Source organism: Paramisgurnus dabryanus, chromosome 7 (assembly GCF_030506205.2).
Source record: "Paramisgurnus dabryanus chromosome 7, PD_genome_1.1, whole genome shotgun sequence".
Classification (NCBI taxonomy): domain Eukaryota; kingdom Metazoa; phylum Chordata; class Actinopteri; order Cypriniformes; family Cobitidae; genus Paramisgurnus; species Paramisgurnus dabryanus.
The window spans coordinates 24,666,134-24,684,310 of record NC_133343.1 but is presented as its reverse complement, the minus strand read 5'-3'; the positions used below and the strand labels follow the sequence as shown (position 1 = coordinate 24,684,310).

Sequence of the window (18,177 nt, the reverse complement as noted above, 5' to 3'; positions counted from 1 at the left end):
TGTGGCCAATGAGTGATGTTGATATTACCACATGACAGAATTTTGGTTCGTTTCAACTGGTGCGGATCAGAGCAATCAATGTGGTGTGAAAAGGAACCAAAACTGCTAAAAAAGTCACAGTGTATCATCTTTTGCTTTTGGTCCGGACCAAATGAAGCGAACTACAGATATGAAAACACCCTAAAGTGAACAGAAGAGACAGATTAAAACACCAGGTGTAAACGTGTCTCTTTACTACTACAATTGGATCTACTTGTGATCCAATTGACCAAAACACATCTTATTACCAGGTATAAACAGCCCCTTTGCTGCATTGCTGGACACGCCCACTTCCTGTCACCAAAGGTCATTTTCGCTCATGTCGGCAGACGTTGCCAAGCTTCGTTGCCAAGAGATCATGTTGCCCTGCCATTGCTAGTCGCTGGCGATCAAAAAGGGGTTTTAAACAGACTGACGCTCATCAAGGCGTCACAATGCGGCTGGTTAGGACAAAAAAAAAATATATAAATTTTATCACATGTCGGAGCGTCACGTCTGGTTGGACACAGTGACACAGTGTTAACTATCCCTTTAACTATTTAAGGAGTACTTTGTTTATAAAACACAACCGGATAACAACAATATGAAGGTTTTGAATTGGAGGTATATTTACAGTATTGCAGTTAGCAGAATGATCTACATGACCTTCACAGAACGCTGACAGTAGATTATCTGAAGACTCACAAGGGAACCAGCACCAACAATAACAGTAAATGATTCAAGGTGTCGGCCACACACAAATCCACTGGGTTCTGTAATATCGTAAATAAATGCAGGACCTACAAACATTCTGCCATTGATCTTCGGGACTTGATTTATACAATAATGAATAAATTCCCGATTCTTTATATTTCATTCTGAAACGCAGCAGTGACATCGAGCTGAATCAGGTAAGTCCTTGTGATTTTAATAACGTTAAGGCTAACAAATACATGCATTAAATGCATTAAAATACACACGCACTGAATTAGCTTTCACCTAATGAATTGGCTTATTTCAATTAGTGGTCATAATCTGCTATTAACCTGAAGGTCAGTTCTGCACTTACCTAAAAGCTGTAATTATTTTCAAACTGGATTATTTTAGCGTGTATTTAATTACACTGATTACCCTTGAAATGCCAGAGCCAAGTCACACTATCTGCAGTCGTGTTACGCTAATATAACTCGCTATGCAAGGAAAGGTCTCACCACTGTCACATTATAAATAATCTCGCCCACACAGTATTTTTGCATGAATATTCGATCACAAGTAAAGATTCAGTGTGAGACATGGCTTACAACTACAGCTTGAAACATATAGGCAGATGTGCAATAATACTCCTTATACAGTAAAAGCACACGTTCTACTGTGCACCGTATTACAGTAATATCATGTACAGTAATACAGTATGGCGTATTATTACGCCACAAGGTAGATGCTGTCAAAACAGCCGAATTCAATGCTTCACCGAGCAGACTTTTACTGTAGTGTGGCTGAATAAAATCCTATTAGCTCTGCACATTTCACAATAAAGGATTTCTTTGAGCGAGAGAACGGGCGCTGGCAGAGCGGTCCTCTCGTATCCTTCACACTTTTATTTTGGGACGTGATGGTGAGATAACACGTCTCTAATTCCAGCATTGGCACGTCAATTCGAGATAATTTTTCAGAGCTGGAGGCCCCCAGCTGTAGTGGGAGAAACTGTGATTGATGCATTGGGATTATGACATTGCCATCCCTTTTCAGCTACTGTATAAAAAAGCATTTTACAGGAAATAAGAGCTACTGTATTGCTGTCATTAGATGTCACTGTAAATCATGCAATGCAGCATGCACACCTATCATGACAAAAAACCTTACAGTTGTGACTGAAAATACAAGGAAAACCACTTTAAATGAGGGAAAATTAAATATCACCATGTATTTTTGTACCACTGCACATTATAGAATGGAGGGCTTTCAAAAACAATGACTTTTAATGATATTGATCACAAGCTGTATAAAGAGGGTTTTTTGACATTTGTCGGTATTTACATTAAAATATTTATATAGATTTGTAAACTTGAAAGGAACCGTTCACCCAGTAATGAAAATCACTCTACATTTTACTCACCCCCATCCATGCCATCCCAAATGTAACTGACTTCACAGCTGGAGTTATATTAAATAATATCTTGGCTCTTTCTAGCTTTGTAATGCCATTGAATCGGGCAAAGATTTCAAGCTCCATAAAGCACATCAATCCATCCATCCATTCATAATAATGTATCCCATATGACTCCAATAGTGTAATATATGTCTTCTGAAGTGGATAAATATGTTTATGATTGAAAATTATTAATATTTTGAGTGAATTTTTCTATCGATATATTGCGTATTACTGTAAACTTAATAATGCGGCCTGTCAGTTCAAATCTTACTTTACTATAAATCTCAATGATTCTTGCATGTCTTGTGACTAGTTGTCATATGCCTGTTTCATCATGCGACATGCAAAAACAAATGAGTTTGACATGCTGCTATTTTGAAGGTGCTTTACACCAGTGTTTCTCAACCGGAGGGCCGGGTCCACATGGGGGCCTTAATGTTCAAGGGGTCCTCAAGATGACTTAAAATTTTAAGACAAAACAAGCATTAAAATAAGCTAAACAACAAACAATTAAGATTGTTTGGTTATTTTTGTAACAAATAAATCTTTAGTCATGTCAAGCTCTAGTATATTGTATTTGGTGGAAACAGTGGGTGAGGGGGCCTCCAAATGTTGTTGTGGGCAAATGAGTGGTCTTGAAGGAAAAAAAGGCTGAGAATCACCGCAATCCATTTGTGATCATTTGTAAATTATTCTTTAAAAAAAACTTTTTGAGATTACAGTGATAATGCATCATATTTTATCACCAATTAAAAAACTCCTATTTTACTTATTACTCCATTACTGAAATAACTGAAGAGAACCAAATCTTTAACTACAAAATAACCCTTTCAATAAATAAAAATAAAGCACATTTTATCATCAATTTAAAACTGATGGTCTTCTTCCTCTGCTTACAGTTTTACGCTTACAAACCATGCAAATAGGGAATTGGCATTGCGCAAGTGCAACTGGCTTTTAAAGGGGATGAGAGATGAGATTGGTTTATTGCACGTTATGCCAAAAACACACCCTTTACTCATTACGAGAATAGGAACAATCCTTTAAGACTGTGTGCCAGGCGCACAGACCATTTTACCCGTTGTTAAACTAGCAAATGTGGATTCATACTCCCATAAGTCCACTTGTGCCATGCACTTTAGACCATGCACTTAGATGGTTAAAATAGGACCCATACTGTTTTCTACATAAAATCATCCTACATAATTTAAAGCACATTCTGTGAAAATATAACCTTGATATCTTTAATATTGACTTAGCAAGATCAAGTCTAAGATTGAAATCATAGTGAAATTAAAGGCGGGTGCGTGATTTTTGAAAAACACTTTGGAAAAGGAAGTCGGCCGACTACCAAAACACACTTGCAGCCAATCAGCAGTAAGGGGCGTGTTTGTTTAGGTGATTTCAAATGTCAACATTGGCTTTCAGAGATCATGCACCCTGCCTTTAATAGTTGAAATCAAACTTTGATGCTCCTTATAATTAGATTATAAATAGATTATGAGACTTTAGCCTGGATTTCACAGACAGGGTCACATATATTTTAAGTTGGTTAATAAGTCTTAATTACAGTTGGCTTTAATGGTCGTACTGTAAGTGGCAATATCATCAAAAAATAAAGATTGAATAAAATGAAATGGTACATGAAAACATTCCACAGATTCATTTCAAAGTGTCAATGTTGCTAAATTTGAAAATGGGACTCAGTGATATGCATAACAGTGTAAAAATAGTGCCTATGAAATGAAAAAATTGCTCTTTGAACAGCAGACTCAGCACCGGACTGTTCCTCTATCTTCCCAGCTTCAGTCCTCATTAGAGAGTGTCAATACAATCGACGGGGTGGAGATGTGATATGACTTATGACTTCATCCCTGTCATCGAACCAGCACCATTGAAATCCTGACATTTCCAAGTGGTTATCTGCCCATTAGTCTGTGTTTGCGTGATAGTAAAAGGAGCCGTCGCTTGATGGTCTGAACGCCACATTTATTCCAGCGTACGAGTGGGGTGTCTGATTTATGTTCTCTTGCTGTGGTGTGATTCAGCATATGCTATATACGCAGACAAAGAGATTAATGATCCCAGTGGCCGCAGATGAGACAAAACGACTTAAAAGATAAAAAAAAGGAAGAGAAACTGTCAAGTGTTCTTTCACTGTATTCGGTGGAGGGGGCAGATATCCTCGCCAAGAGCATGATGGGTAAAGTCAGTATAATTCATTAATGCTTGGAGTGCTCATTACTGTCTTTTCACACTTTGAGAGACTCATTACCTGCATAATAGAAGACTCCATATAACACTGAGACCATTCCTCACTGAAAATTAATCATTCTATCCCAGACAAAAAAGGGAATTCTCTCGTTAAATATTAAGAAACTCCAGTACCATGAATCCTAATCTAATTTCAACCACGGCGCCATTTGGAGATGCAGAAGAAAGACTGTAGCGAAAGCTACACCTGCCTACTTGCAAGACAATGAGAGAAAAGTTGATTACAAATCCCCTAAAGGGACAAGCACAATGGGATAAGCACTGTTTCAAGAGGGACAATATTTAGTATTACGTCTTAAAAAAACTCAAACATAATTTGAAACTAATATGAATAATGGCTAGCATCATGAGTAACAGAATGGATTGTGGTGATACAACCAACCTATACCTGTATTAAAAGGATACTCCAGCCAAATCAAAATCAAAATTACCCCATGATTCACTCACCGTCAGGCAATACGAGGTACACATGTCCATCATCTTTTAGACGAACACATTTGGATTTATTTTTGAAAAAGTCCTTCCAAGCTTATAACGGGAACAACTTCTGAAATATGCATCCATCCTTCACAGAAGTAAACCAAGGGGTTAATAAAGGTCTATCACTAAAACCTCTTGTGAATCGCGTTAGTCCAAGATGGCGCCATTACCAGTTGCTAGTTTTTACAGTTTATAATAGGGGTGTCAACAATAATCGATTCGGCAATGCATCGCAATGCGCACATGCACGATTCAGCATCGATGCAGCAAAGTGCCATAATCGATTATGTCACTGTTTATTTTCTGGCCTCAAGTGGACAATAAAGTTGTGAAGTTTCAATTACTTCCGGGGGCATAACAACAACAATCAAGATGGCTGAGGCGGAGAGAGATGACAGTGATAGACCGGTAAATAAAAACGCACCCTTTTCCATGGAACGTGGACATATGGGCACATTTCGGATTCTACGAAGTTAATGGGAAACTAGACAAGATTTACGCTGTGTGTAAATTCTCATCTCAGGTATATAATATAATTGTCATTGTCTTAAAGCTGGTAAGCTTCCATTTTTGTTGAGAATAGTTGCACTTGACTAATAAAAAATTTGCCTTGTTGTGTACAGTAGAATTCTGATGTATCGCAATGCATCGTAGAATCGAATTGAATTGAATCGTTACATGGTGAATCTTAATTGAATCGAATTGTGAGGGCAGTGCCAAACCCCTAGTTTATAAAGTTTGAAATATGAATATTTTTCTTACACAGTCGCATCGATTACCGAAAAAAAAAAACTTTATATCCCATTGGAGCCATGTGGATTACCTCTGAAAAGGATGAATGCACGTTTTGGGGGTTTAAAGTCAAAAGTTATTCCATGATCCCTGTTTTCTACCATTATTAAGCTTGAAACAGTGTTGTTTTCGTCAACGATAACGAAATGATTTCGTTGACGCACCTTTTTTTATGACGATAACGCAACGATGACTAGCTAAAAATGGCTCTAAAGTGACGAAAACATGGCGAGGCGCTTTCGAGTTTTCGTTGACAAGACGAGATGGAACAAAAATGATTATAAGTCTGACGTTCACAATGCATGTCATTTCTGTCAATTTTGCATGAAATCTGTCTGATTTTAGCTAAAAAGTATCAGCAATGCTGCCGCTTCCTATCGCCACCATGCCGCACACGCGTGCAAGATTTCACACAACAACAACACACCTGCGGCTATGGCGAGTTCGAAGGGCCGTGGCGGTGACGGCAATAAACGGAAAAGACGAGATGATTTATGGACATACTTTCAGTAAAATCCATCAGAAAGAAAAACGGAATGCATATTGGGAGACAACGGTAAATGTGGCCACCAACCTCAAGCGGCACCTGAAGACTCATCCCGCTAATATTTTTTTAAAGGTATCAAACAAGTCACGCTGTTAACATATCATTTACATTCAATTTTACTCAACAATCGGCTTGTGACACATTTCATGGCAAGCTTAAGGTTTTACATGTATCTGCTTGTACAACCTAAGCCCATTTCCAATACTTTTTGAGGTGTATTTAAATAACAAGGCAAGGCACGCGTTTCTCAACTTTATAAGCGATGTCTCAGCGTAACACACAAACTCAACAAAAAAACTTGACTAAAACCTTTTTGTGTTTTCGTCGACTAAAACTTGACTAAAACTATCAAGTTTATAAGTGACTAAAATGTGACTTTGGGCCCTATTTTAACGATCTGAAATGCAAGTACGAAGCGCAAAGCTCAAGTGAGTTTGTGGGCGGATCTTGGGCGCTGTTGCTATTTTCCCGGCGTGAGAAATGACCGGGCGCAAATCAATAAGGGGTTGGTCTGAAGAAAGTTCATTATTCATAGGTGTGGTTTGGGCGTAACGTCAAATAAACCAATCAGAACGCTATCCAACATTCCCTTTAAACGCAAGGGCGCAAGTTCCGTGGCGGGTTGCTATTATTATGACGGATTTACCAGGCATACGCCAGGAGCGGTTTACAGCCGAGGAGACCCCCGTTCTTGTAAGAGCAGTCAAAGACAGAGAAGTTGTTTTGTATGGGGATGGAAGAAACCCGCCCAAATCAGCGTAGGTTAAACAGGCGTGAGAGGAAATAACCACAGTCTCATCAGCTGGCATCCCCACCGTTGCGCCAAGCGCTACAATGATGTCAGGAGACGGGGGAATCCCAAGCTTGCCAGCATAAATCGGGCACGCCGTGCCTCTACACAGACGCCAGCAGAGGACATCGCCAGCAGAGGTCCACCCTCACTGCTGAAAGGGTTTGGGGGCTTTGAAATCGGACCCAAGAAACGCAAGCAAGGTCCAACCCCAAAGTACTCTTACAAATCAAGTTCATATACATTAAGGTTTATTATGAAAACATTTTTATTATTATTTACATAAAATAAACGTAATACACCCACACAAAATATTTTAATCGTTATTTGCATGAGAATTTTTTAACGCAGCCACACAATAAATAAAAACTATCACCACAATGCTCACCACAATGATTTCCCTTATCTCGTGTATTCATATTTTTTAGTGTAACAATTTATGATTTGCAAAAATAACTGTTGCATCTGTGTAGATTAGATGCAAAGTGTATGCGCGTTGTGCACGCTATACATTATGGTCAAGCATGCGCCCTTAAAATAGCATAATGAACAACGCGCAACGCGCCACTGACTTTAAACTTTTTTTCTGGTCAGTGGCGCAATAGTTTTTTGAAACTGCAAAATAGCATAAGGGATGGTTTGCGCCGGAACACGCCTCTTTTTTGCGCTGAACCGCCCAGGGAGCGCAAGTTCATTCCCTAGTTTGCCGACGTGCGTCTGTGGAGGGAAAAACCCGCTGTGCGCTGGTGCAAAATACGAATGATACATGCGTCACTGACAAAGTCAATTGCGCTGGGTGCAAGATAGGGCCCTAAGACTAAAACTAAAAGGGCTGCTAAAAACAACACTGGCTTGAAAGAGCAAAAAAATTTACTAAAATAACTCGTGCTCGTCTAAAAGATGATGAACATATGTATCTTGGATTGCTTGGTGGTGAGTAAATCATGTGGTAATATTTGGCTGGAGTATTGCTACTTACAACTATTTTTGTCATTGTAGCATGAATAATCAAATCTGGCAATTCTGTCTTAAATGGAAGTTACTAACTTCTTGTTCCTAGAAATGCTGTTTGAAAGCAATGTCACACAAAACAGTTCACTGCTGTAGGTTTTGAAACAGAGCTTGTATTTCTAATAGGAAGTGAAAACAGTACCACTGAAACGGACAGCTAGTACAAATAAAAACAAATGTATAGGTATATAGTACTTACAGTTGACTGTGACTCTCACAGTCTTGGTGTCGGGTGAAGAAATGTCATTTTCGGCACCGCACTCATAGTCTCCTGCTTGATCCCGAGTGATGTTTGTAATATTTAAATACTCTCCACTTTCATACTTCCTGGCTGTTAACAACAAAAAACACGTACAAATTTACAAAAAGGGGGTTTTCTTTCCTGCAACCACCTATTAATTATTAACCAAGTGCTTAAAAGTTTGAATGCTAATTGCGTCTCAATAGCCTGGAAAAATGTAAGCACACCTTCATTCCCCCCCAAAAAAGGTTATCAAGGCATATAATTGCTTTGTTGATAATACATCCAGTGGGAAGCATATCCGCTGTGAGCTTATTCAAATAGAGAGAGGAATATTATTGGCGTAAAATAGTGTGAGGAAATCGGAACGGTGCCGATATTACAAATATGACTTGAGGTAGCTGAGTAATGAGAGGTAATATAGCACAGCATGAAGCTGCCACGCATCTATTGGACTAAAAACTTCCCTGGGTTTCCCAGTCTAGGACCCATCCTTATTGTAATATTCCTCAGTGAAATCTATTTATATCCCACTTTACAGTGAGGTAAATCTGTCTCATGGCACAGAGAGGTAAATCCTACACTGACTTACGGATAAAGAGCGTCTGAGTCAGCAGAAACCCCACAGAATGCAAAAAGCTATAAGGAGAAAGAGGATGGAGAGACTCTGCTACCCCAAAAGGCAATCGTTACATAATAACAAAAATATAACAAAATTACTATTAACATTACAAAAAACAAAACAAGCAAGAAAGAAAAAAATGACCCCACCAAATGACAGAATAATCAGTAATAGATAAAAAAATACAGTTGTATTGTGTTGTATTGTAAGCGGTTTTTAGCAAAAATGCTTTTTAAGGCTTTTTTGTAGCTTTTTAATGCAAGAAAAGCTATGATTTACACCCATGACACAGATTAGTCATAAACACACTTTTGCTGGAAAGAAAGGGTCAAATATAAACATTTCCTGGGTTAAATTATCCCGAAAGCTGAGTTTATGCCTTTTTAATCCAACGCTGGGTTAAAATAACCTTGCCTTTTTTAACAGTGTAATACATTTTAATATCAAAAGTTGTTAACATTAGTAAATACACAATGAATTAACACTTTCACCGCCATTGACGAGTTCAATTAGTAGAAAACATGCCCCTGCCAATGACGAGTATTTCCGGCTTTCAGCAATACCGCTATTATCCAGTTTCCGCAATTTATAAAACCCGAAAGTATCGCCCTATAGGGCAAGCAGCTGCATGTCTGTGTATGTTTTGAAGAGAGCTAGAAGGGTTAAGAGGGTTAAACTTTAGCTAGAACGGTTTTGTTTTGTTTATGTCTGTGTTTTGGCACCGCTCGTGGCCCTTTCCCCTTTAGTGTCTTTGTTATTTGTTTCTTGTAAATATTGTATATATTATGACCTATTATCATCTTGTCACCACTGAACACCTTTTGTATATTAATAAATTGCACAGTTTTTGCCCACTATTTTTGTTGTCTTTGTCTTTGTTGGCTCCCATACACGCACCAAAATAAAATTATAATCATTTCATATTGTTACCTCCCATCCAAACCCCTAAAACACCATCTGGGATCGTAACAATCGCTCTGAATCTGATCTCTATTAAAAGTCCTTTACAAAAATGAAATTATCCCAGCTTTTTGCTCAAAATTGTGTGTTTTTAAAGAAACCTACCCATATTTGAGAGGTCATAAAAAGAGAACTAATGAAGTTAGGATGAAAAAATTTTTGGTTTGAAAGCTTGTATGTTTATATTTTTTAGGAAGAAAATTTTTTGGAAGCTATAAACTTTTGTGAAAATCATAAAAAAATGCTGCCGCTGGCTGGCTTTTTTTTTAAAACGCTGGTGGCGAAAGAGTTAAGATGAACACATAAAAGAAGATGAATAAATATTAAAAAATCAATATTGCTCGGCCATGTTAACGTATAATGTTAACAACCTTATTGTAAACTAAGTGTTTCCAATTTTTTATTTATCATTTTATGAAAGCATTCTAACTAATACTTCCATAACTGTCACAAGTCATTCCCATGATTTCAATAAATTCACATTAGCCAGCTTAATAATATTACCAAAGAGTGAGCCTTTAAATCAGCACAATATGACAGCACGTTCAATAAACGCCAAAACTCCAAATCATTTTATTTGTATGACATGAAGACACATAGCCCCAATGCACCACAGGACCAACAGAGCAAGAGATGCTTCCGTTTATTGCCACAGACCCTTCGCACACTAGCCATGGGTCATCGATCAATCCTTATTGTTGGGCCTTGTTGAGTTTCTAGTGTTTTGTTAAGGCATTCTAGGGATATATAAATTCACTGGTCTGTATATAACTTTAAGAGTCTCTATACATACAGTACAATACCTCTGTGTCTATAATCTGCTGACTAGCACTGATAAAAAATAACATATTCTGTATATAATAATTAAAAATAGAAAAAGAAACAACTAGAAAAATGTGACCCAGTAAAATCATAAAATTAGACCATTTTGAGAAAATATAATCTCAGTGATTGAAATCAAACTTTGATACTCCTAATCTTAAAATTAGATTATAAAACTGGATTTCACAGACTGGGTCACATACAAGAACTCGCTAGAAAATACAAGAAATACAAGTGCTCCAAGTCTAAATTATCATGTCCCTATGTCATTTGCATACATATTTTTGTGTTGCATATAAACAATTACGTCTTTATAGTAGGTAACAAATTCAACAATTGAACAAAATAGTTTGCATTAGGGTTATCAACGAACTGACTTAGATATTTATCTGAGCTGACAAGGTGCTATTTTGTATCCAACGCTTTACAAATGAATAGAGGCAATGACTGTAAAATAGGATAAATTGTATAAAATGTATTCATGCAAAACAATCAACATTTGGCCGGACCAAAATAAAAAGAGAAGTAGGGCGACAGAGGTAAACAAGTAACCGTTATATTATGAAACACATATCTAAGATAAAGAAATTGCTTCTTCTACCATAAAAACTAGGATGTTTATGAAAATGTGGGGTCCTTTTGTCTCCCTAACTGAGAATGTATTATAAAAAACCTTCCAAATGTGTCTTATACCTCTGTGTTGTAACCTACTAGACCTGTAAAGTCTAAATATTTTTTACTCTGAGACCTAAATTAAACCAGTATTGATCTGTAAGGGTTTTTATTGTATTTTATTTATTTATTTATTATGTATTTTATTTATTTTCGGCGGGGTGCGTTAAGCTGGGTTATGAGGTTAAAAAAACCCTAAAGACTAAAAACCCCCAACACTTCATTTCTGACTGATGTTCATGTAATGTTCTACAAAAGTTACATAAAAAATTGAAATGTATTGCTGAAATACATTAAAAAGAGTGTGAACTATGTAGTACTGAAATGTGGAGTTGCATCATTAAACAGTCTTTCCACATTTCTGATTTTAGGATTTGTTTTGGGCGGGGCTAAAATGGTTGCTTGATGACACATTGATGCCACCGAGCATGGCCCCGCCCCTAACACAACCGCAAGGGGTCGTGGTTTCAGTGCAGACAGCATTTGAGAGTAGAGAATCCTGCCCAAACTTTATTCATTTGGCATACTTTATTTCATTTGTCTTTTGCATGTATTTTGAGAATGTGAGCGTCTCTTTTATCATAAATGGTTTTGACGTGTGTGCAGCAGGCACTTATTTTGAAAATACACGTGATGCACATGGTTCACATGATGCAACAAACACATATTTTAAAAACGCGGGCAACACACATGACACTCCGAACACATATTTCAAATTTGCGCCCCTCGGAAGAGCATTCACGAGCCGCCACTGGTTGTAAATAATAAAATTGTTTGCCGAAATATGAAAATCCATCATCTTGATGACATTTAGGGCGTCCCATGCTGAGTAACATGAGAGTCGACTATTTCCAGCCTTACGCTACCTGCTGTATAGAGACTGGGTCCCACCTGACAACCCTGCTCTTCCTCATGTCATTTCAAACCTGTTTAACATATTTATTTTTTATTCAAAAGTAGTAAAAAATGAAGTCATATGGATATGGAACAACACAGGAGGAGTAAAGGATGATAAATGTGAATTAACTGTCCTTTTAAATTACGTTACTAGGGCACCAGTGTGAACATAAGTGGAACTGACATCATATATCCACTAAAAGCAATGAAACCCGTTATTTCAGAGATAAGGTATTCCACACACAAAACATTCCTGAAGCTCATTTAGTGGGACACTGCATGAAGGGCTGGCTATATTTATTTCCGCATCCAAGTATACTCACCGCGGCTGCGCGCGGATAGCCGCGTTCGACACGTACGCAATATAAATGATTTCATATTCAAATGAATACTCTACCAGGTTGTCAGGGCAGCACCGATTTGATACAATACATACAAAATTCTGGATAGATGTAGGCCTGTCACAGTAGCTATTTTCATAGGTCGGTTAATTGCCCCAGAAAAAATTTCGATAGTCTACAGTCGAGGCCCCCCTAAAATAAATTATCACATAAAATATTCAAAAACTTAAAATTTTAAATAAACCAAACATTTTAAATTATTCAATGTAGTGCTGTTGGTTAATATCCTTATTTTTTGACATTTAATACACAGAATTTATGTTAAATTAACAAATTTTATAAAATGTTATTCAACCGGGGCCCCCCCTGGCACCATCTCAGAGCCCCCAGTTTGAGAACCACTGCCCTAAGGTTCCTTTTTGTACCTTAAAGCAACACCAAATAGTTTTTTTACCTTAAAATAACGTTTCCAAAAAAGTTTCAGTCCTTCATCCACTCAAAACAGGGTGAATGGCACTTTCACATTCTCTTTGCAGCCCTCTATCGGCCAAAACCGCACTAAAGAAGTTTCCAACCGTCGGGTAGTGGTCCTGTAGTTCGAGTGAAAACTACAAAAACTTGCTTTACGGCAGACCTACAATCCAATCAGAGCCAGCTATGCTGCAGTATTTACGACAGTGGTAATGAACAATTACGCTTCTAACCTGTAGGGGGAGCAAAGAGCAATAAGTCTTTAGTGTTGCTTTAACAGGTATACTAAACATAATACAATGTTGTACCTTTTGGGGTACATTACTAATCTATTGTATACCTTTAAAGGTGCAGTATGTAGATTTTAGTAGTATCTAGTGGTAAGTCCACAGCTTAATTCTCCCTTTCGAAATGCATAATAAAGCTACGGTAGGCAACACAGGACAAACGTCATAATCTGTGACAATGTAGTAACAAAAAGCACTCTATACAACAGTTTGTTCATTTAGGGCTACTGTAGAAACATGGCGGCACAAAATGGCGACTTCCATGTAGGGGACCGCGGTGTATGCAGATAAAACGGCTCATTCTAAGGTAATAAAAACATAACAGTTCATTATGTAAGGTCTTTAAACATTACTGATAATATGTATATTATATTGCATTTCTGTCAACATATCCTCCTAAAATCTACACACTGCACCTTTAAAGATACAGTTAACTGTTTTGTACCCCCAAAATTTAACTGGTAAAAAAAATTGTCCCTTAAGGTACACAATAGGTCCTTAGAGCATAATATTTTACCACAAATGGTACAACATTTCAATGTTTTTATATGAATAAAAGTACAAAACCTTATGGATACATGGTCTAGCAACTGCATAAATGTAAATGTAAGCCTCATTATTTTCAGAAACAACTTGATTTGATTTTTTGTTATTTAATGCAATTAAATGCATAATTTCTATAGATGTGAACTAAGTATCCAACTACTTTTTGGTGCAAACTAAATATGTTATCACACATCACTGGTAATTAGTGAAACTCATTTCAGGCAACAGGCCAACTGGACATAATTTATAAATAAGCATAGCTACAACCTACCGTATTTCTTTCTCCAACTACGATCCAGAGGGATCTTAAGGGATCAGTGATTAACTCACCCCATATAACTCCCTAAGCTTAGTGATTTATTTTCTTTTTCTCTAACAGACTTAACAATGAACCCTACATTTTCCTACTGATTAAACCATAATAGTAAATTATCATGAGTTAGTAACATTTAATAAAGCATGCAACCTTTGTTAAACTCTTTTTATATCCAACCAACATCAGATCTGTTAGCTGAAGCCTAATAAAGAAACAGATACACTTTAGCGGAACGAGGCTTTGGGGACAGAGACTGCACAACGAATTCATATGTAAACTCGCCCCCCTATCCTTCCATAATCTAAACTACTTCCCAAATTGTATGAAAGTGCACGTCGGGAGTTATTTGAAAAGCTCAAGTGAGACTCGTCCAAGCCTGTGGGAAATGTCACTCAACCAAATTAGGGAAATCATAGCAAGGTTAATCTACGACTCCACATTGGCTCCGTGTTAAGTGCAGCCACAGTAAGCACTTTCCTACATTGTGTGAAGAGCACAAAGTACATTTCCTTCAGGTCTGCTCGCCGCTGATATGATGAGCGCTGGTAAAGAATACATTATGGGGCGAGTTTTCAGAAGATCTCGCCGCTAAACCGTGAGACAATACTGCGGCAGGCCAAATGTTGCATTATGAGAGGTTTGCCCGAGGCGTTTATTGAGTTGTCAGCAATGAACCATTAACCATCATTCAATCACACACATACACACACATTTGCTCTCTCATACACACCTGAAGCGACTTCATTTTCCCATTCCCGGTATCTCACCTTAACCCTGATAGCCTCCTTATTGTCCCAAAGTGCCACGAAACAATCGCTGAAAATATCTGTCCAAGCTCTTTTAAAAGCCAGGCGCTGAATTGAAACCGTTTGGCGATGTTTAGACAGACTGTCTGTGTGAAGCGCAGAAGCCATTGTTCGGGAAACAATAAAACAGAATTTAGGAAGGTAGAGACTTGAACAAAGGATTGACAAAGGACAATTGAACGCCTCAGTGTAGCGGTATCATATGAGAAAAAAATAACAATCTGAAGTGTGCTAGTCAGCCGACCGGAAGGTCAGAGTTCTGTATATCCCGAGGCCTTAAATCACAATGGAAAAAGCTTATGAAAGCATGTTTGGGATCAAGCATGCTGGGCCAGACTGTACAGAAAGCAAGAGACTGCCCTATACCCTTAATACTTCCCACTATATACACTATGAGCCACTAGATCTTCATCTATAGCGTTTTAAATCATGTCTATAAAGCAATTTTATCTCAAGCATAAACGTATTAGAATAGAGAGTGCAGTTTAAAGGTTAGATGAGGTAGCAAAATATGAAGTTATCATTTAGCAATACATTAGCTTTGATGCAAACAAGGTGTTTTGGTTAACATATTGGGGAGACTGCTACCTTATTTGTCTGTACATTTTAAATCATCCCTCTTACCTAATCCTAATCACAACCATAGTGGGGCGAAATTGGGAGTCATGGTTCTCAAATGGGCACGATATGACAAGGGCAAAATTTAAACACAGTGTTATGAGTCAGTGAGTGCTACTTACTATTTCATCCAGTGAATTTTCTAACATATTCCTTTGGGGCAAAAGCGTTTGCCTGGAAAAATGATGGAAACCTCTTCATCATTATGAGTTGAAAAGGTCTTTAAAGGTCTTTAAAGCATAGTCTTTTTAGAGGCCTAAAAAGGCTACATATATGCTAAGTGGTAATTACAAGTTAAAGGTCTTCGATGACATACAGTAGGAGGCCAGTTGCATTTAGACTATTTAGCCAATGGTGCTAGGTTACCACCAATTATATCTCCAGTGTAGCTAGACCACTGAGGTTGCAGATTTAACCCCCCAACCGGGTGATTTAATAAATTACAGTAGTTATTGTGGCGAGTGTGATCATGGCTCTCACTATTATCATGGTGATGCCATACTGTAAGCTTTAATTGATGCTATGCAATAATATATATTCAGTCTGATGACTGTTTCTTTGAGCACCTTAATGTCACAGGGGTTCATTTGTTATTAAAAACACTCAATTTTAGTTCTTTATAAAACGGAAAATGTTAAAATAGAACATTCAACATTATTTTTGCAACTTTTTAAATGCCATTTGGCTGTAAATGAAGCTTTAATAAAAAAAAGGCATATTTCTATAACCAAGATATACTAAAAAAATGCATTTTTATTGCTCAGATGTTGCTCATCATATTTTCATAGCTCATGAGTTCTCAGTTGTGTTCCATTTAAATATCAATGTTTTTCCTTATTTAAGCCGCATTTAAACAAAAAAGATTAGTAAAGTAAAATAAAATATAAAACTTTTGTTTAAATTTAGCTTAAATAAATTGATTGCAACCACTTACCTTAAAAAATTTATTAAATTCAATGAATCATTTTTTTTCAGTGTAAAATTGCTTAGTAGAAACAAATTAGAAACAAAAGTATGGAGCTGTAAAATTTATGTGGAATAAAAATGTAAAATAACCAGGATTTGTGTAAATTTGATGAGAAGTTCATAATCAAATCTTCATTGATATTGACTTTTAATTCCCCACCAGCCTTTTTTGTGATTTTCATAAAAGTTTCACAAAATGCCTTTCAGGAAAAAAATTTCTATAAATATGTAAACATACAAATATATTTAAAATGAAAGAAGAGATCCTCTGCTTTAAAACAAACAAACAAATAAATAAACAAACAAAACTGAAAAAAAAAACATTCTATCTTTATTTGTTCTCTTTTTATAACTACTTTTTATGGTTATAAAAAATACAGATTTTTTAGCAAAAAGTTGAAAAAAGCATGTTTGTTAAGGACTTTTATTAGAGATCAGATTCAGAATGATGATCAAAACATACACAGAGTTTAAAATAATGTAGAATTAGCTGATGCTTTAGTTTTTTATAAATTGTGTAAGAACGCCACCTAGTGAATAATAAAGGAACTATAGATTACTGTAAAAACTTGTCAAGGAAGCATCATTGTTTGTTGTATGATGATGCGATCTACTTCCCGTCTCTTGTCAGATTGAAGTGATTTCCCGACGGTATAACAGGTGGAATTGTGTGACATTAGACCCAGGTGGGCATATTAAGGGCAGGGTTTTCTGATTTCTGGGTCTTTTTCTCAGGAGAAATAACTGAGGCTTATGCTGTGTGCACACTGCTAGCACCGACAATGGTAGAGCGACTCAATCTCATTCATTTCAATTTTAAAGTGGACCTATTTCATTGCTAAAAAAATTATTTTGTGTATTTGGTATAATACAATGTGTTCGCGTGGATTATGGTTCAAAAAACACATTATTTTCCACAAACTGTGCATTTCTGTAGCTCCAGATTTCCCTCTCTTCCTAAAACAAAATGATTTTGTACAAAACGTATCGATATGAAAAGTGCTGTGTCCCTGATTGGCCAGCTAATCTGTACGTTGTGATTGGTCTGAATACCTCTGGCCTCAGCCGGAAATGTGATGCTCCTTACCATGTTTGAAAGATTCGCTCACAATGCAATGCTTACGGCAGTTAACTTACAGGCTATGAGTCAAATCGAGAGGAATTATGATAATGTCGGTCTTATCCACGTCAACAGGCCCAGAAAGTAACCTGTTGCCTACAATCCGTGTGTTTCATGTAATCCTAAAAAAGAGATTCACATTGGAGACGATAACTTGTGTGATCGTTTACTTTGGTTTTTACCTTTTGCATATCATTAACATACTAATACACACTTACACACCACAGGAAATTTAAAAACGTGAATCGGATAATTGGTGCTCTTTAAGAGAAGACATTTTCACCACAGTAGTTACTTATTAAGCAAGGGGCTAGCATTGTCAGTGAAGCATACTTAAGCTAAAGTATGAAACAAATTGTGAAATTATTCAATAGTGGGTATTTAGCATACACTGGCTTAGTTAATTAGCATTAGCAAGATAAATTTGT

The 18,177-nt window shown here is 37.0% G+C and overlaps 1 protein-coding gene across 4 annotated transcripts in view; it reads right to left on the bottom strand.

Moving 5' to 3' along the window:
- negr1 (neuronal growth regulator 1) overlaps positions 1-18,177 on the bottom strand; it is a 162,081-nt gene that overhangs the window by 78,538 nt on the left and 65,366 nt on the right. For all 4 annotated transcript variants that reach the window (XM_065272597.2, XM_065272598.2, XM_065272600.2 and 1 more), the window contains exon 4: positions 8,264-8,395. In XM_065272597.2, coding sequence (XP_065128669.1) covers positions 8,264-8,395 — 132 coding nt within the window. The remainder of the gene's footprint in view (positions 1-8,263; positions 8,396-18,177) is intronic.